Here is a 1,683-nt window from a genome sequence, read left to right on the forward strand (position 1 = left end):
TTACAACAAGCGGGAAAACATACGTAGACATAATTTTCACGCCGTCCAACCCCAGCACTCCGCTCTCGCAGTCGCGTTCGTGAGACTAACCGTTCCTCCAGCGAGCTAATGGGGCGATAGGCTCTCGGAAACAAGAGATAGTAAAGAGGGTGGTGGAAACATCCGGCTTTGCCTCATTTTATAGATGTGACATTGTGGTCTTCCTTTTGTTGGGCAGACGGGACAATGGAAGAGGACGGTAGTATCCAATACCGATGCATGGAAATTTCCTGAATACAAGTCAGTAAATGGCTAACTTTACATATTATATGAGAATATTTCAACGAGATTTTATTGTTTTTTTGTTTGAGGCAACGGTACGACCACATATACTTCTAAGGTGACTTTACGTCCTGCTCCCGCAAGGATTTCTCCCGATTTCGGCGTTTTACATCCTTTTGAATGTCCTAGGAATGTCGTTTCTTGTAAAGATGAAGTTGGCCACTTTAATCTTTGTTCTCCAAGCTTTGTATGTAACAAGTCACCTCTGTTTGTCTCTTTGCTTTGCCAGTCGGAATGATAATACATGCCCAGCAAACGTCAACATCGTGAGCCCTATTACACTTAAACCGTGCTTTACCATGGAAGGAAAGATAAGGCGATGGATCTATAAAGGAAATAAAAGAAGTGAGAGCGTATTAATGATAAGGAGAGCAGCATCTTCTGAATCTATCTATAGTGGAAGATATGCAATTAATAAAAAAGATGCCATGTAAAACAGATCAAGCAAGCCATCCGACAAATGTGCGATGAAAGACAATTAACAATAGGAAGACCTCGACCACAGCGACAGAGGGCTGGCCTGCACTGGCCCAAAGACGATATGTCTCTTTTCATTTTCTTGCACCCACTCTTCGAACCGCTCTGACTAACTAAATCCAATCTCTAACCTCCCGCTCCGCGTACCTCCACAGCTCCTCACCGAGTGTCTCGTCCTCCGCAAACCAATTCCTTGCCCAAACTCCAACGGGTTCGTAGTAAGCCCCATTAACCAGCATCTCCTTTTCCACCCCAGTCGCCCACAAATGGTTAAGCGCGCCTTCTTCCTCATTCACCAACAACGGACTCGCCAGGGCAGTTGCATACTTAACAAGAGGATTAGAGGACTTGGTTGCCGAGTACAAATTGGTCATGATTAGACCTGGATGCAGAGATACAGAGGTGATTTGCGGGTAGAGGCGAGCTAATTGCGCTGCGAGAACGACGTTGCCGGCTTTGGAGCAGCCGTAGCGTGTCCAGGTGTTCTCAGATAACAGCTTCCTTGTGGATGTCATGACCTCCAGAGGATTGTGGGCAGGGGCTAGTTGCCAGGCTAGTGATGAGACTGAGATCACGCGTACGTCTGCTGCCGCCTGTTGAGGAGTACCAGGGGCTTTTGCTGTTTGGATGAGGATTGGTAAGAGGAGTTTGGTGAGGAGGAAGTGGCCGAGGAAGTTTGTGCCGAATTGGATCTCGTAGCCGTCTTCTGTAGTGCCCGGAGGCACGGCCATTACACCCGCGTTGAGCATTAAGATATCGAGTCTGTTATTTTCAGATCTGAGTGGACGCGCTTTGGGGATAGACTGAAATGACGAGAGGGCTAGGGGGAGATAGCGGATATCGGTGGTTGAGATTTGCTCTGTGGGAGAGAGGACTTTATATCTT

General features: G+C 47.3%; 1 protein-coding gene across 1 annotated transcript in view; it reads right to left on the minus strand.

Moving 5' to 3' along the window:
• Positions 1–374: 374 nt before the first annotated feature.
• The window catches only part of HCBG_02922 (oxidoreductase), a gene marked incomplete at both ends in the record, with an annotated part of 2,080 nt that continues 771 nt past the window's right edge, over positions 375–1,683 (minus strand). Inside the window, 2 exons of the mRNA XM_045429971.1 lie at positions 375–446; positions 930–1,618. Coding sequence (XP_045289866.1) covers positions 375–446; positions 930–1,618 — 761 coding nt within the window. The remainder of the gene's footprint in view (positions 447–929; positions 1,619–1,683) is intronic.

The sequence above is a fragment of the Histoplasma capsulatum genome, assembly GCF_000150115.1.
Source record: "Histoplasma capsulatum G186AR genomic scaffold supercont2.3, whole genome shotgun sequence".
NCBI classification, from domain to species: domain Eukaryota; kingdom Fungi; phylum Ascomycota; class Eurotiomycetes; order Onygenales; family Ajellomycetaceae; genus Histoplasma; species Histoplasma capsulatum.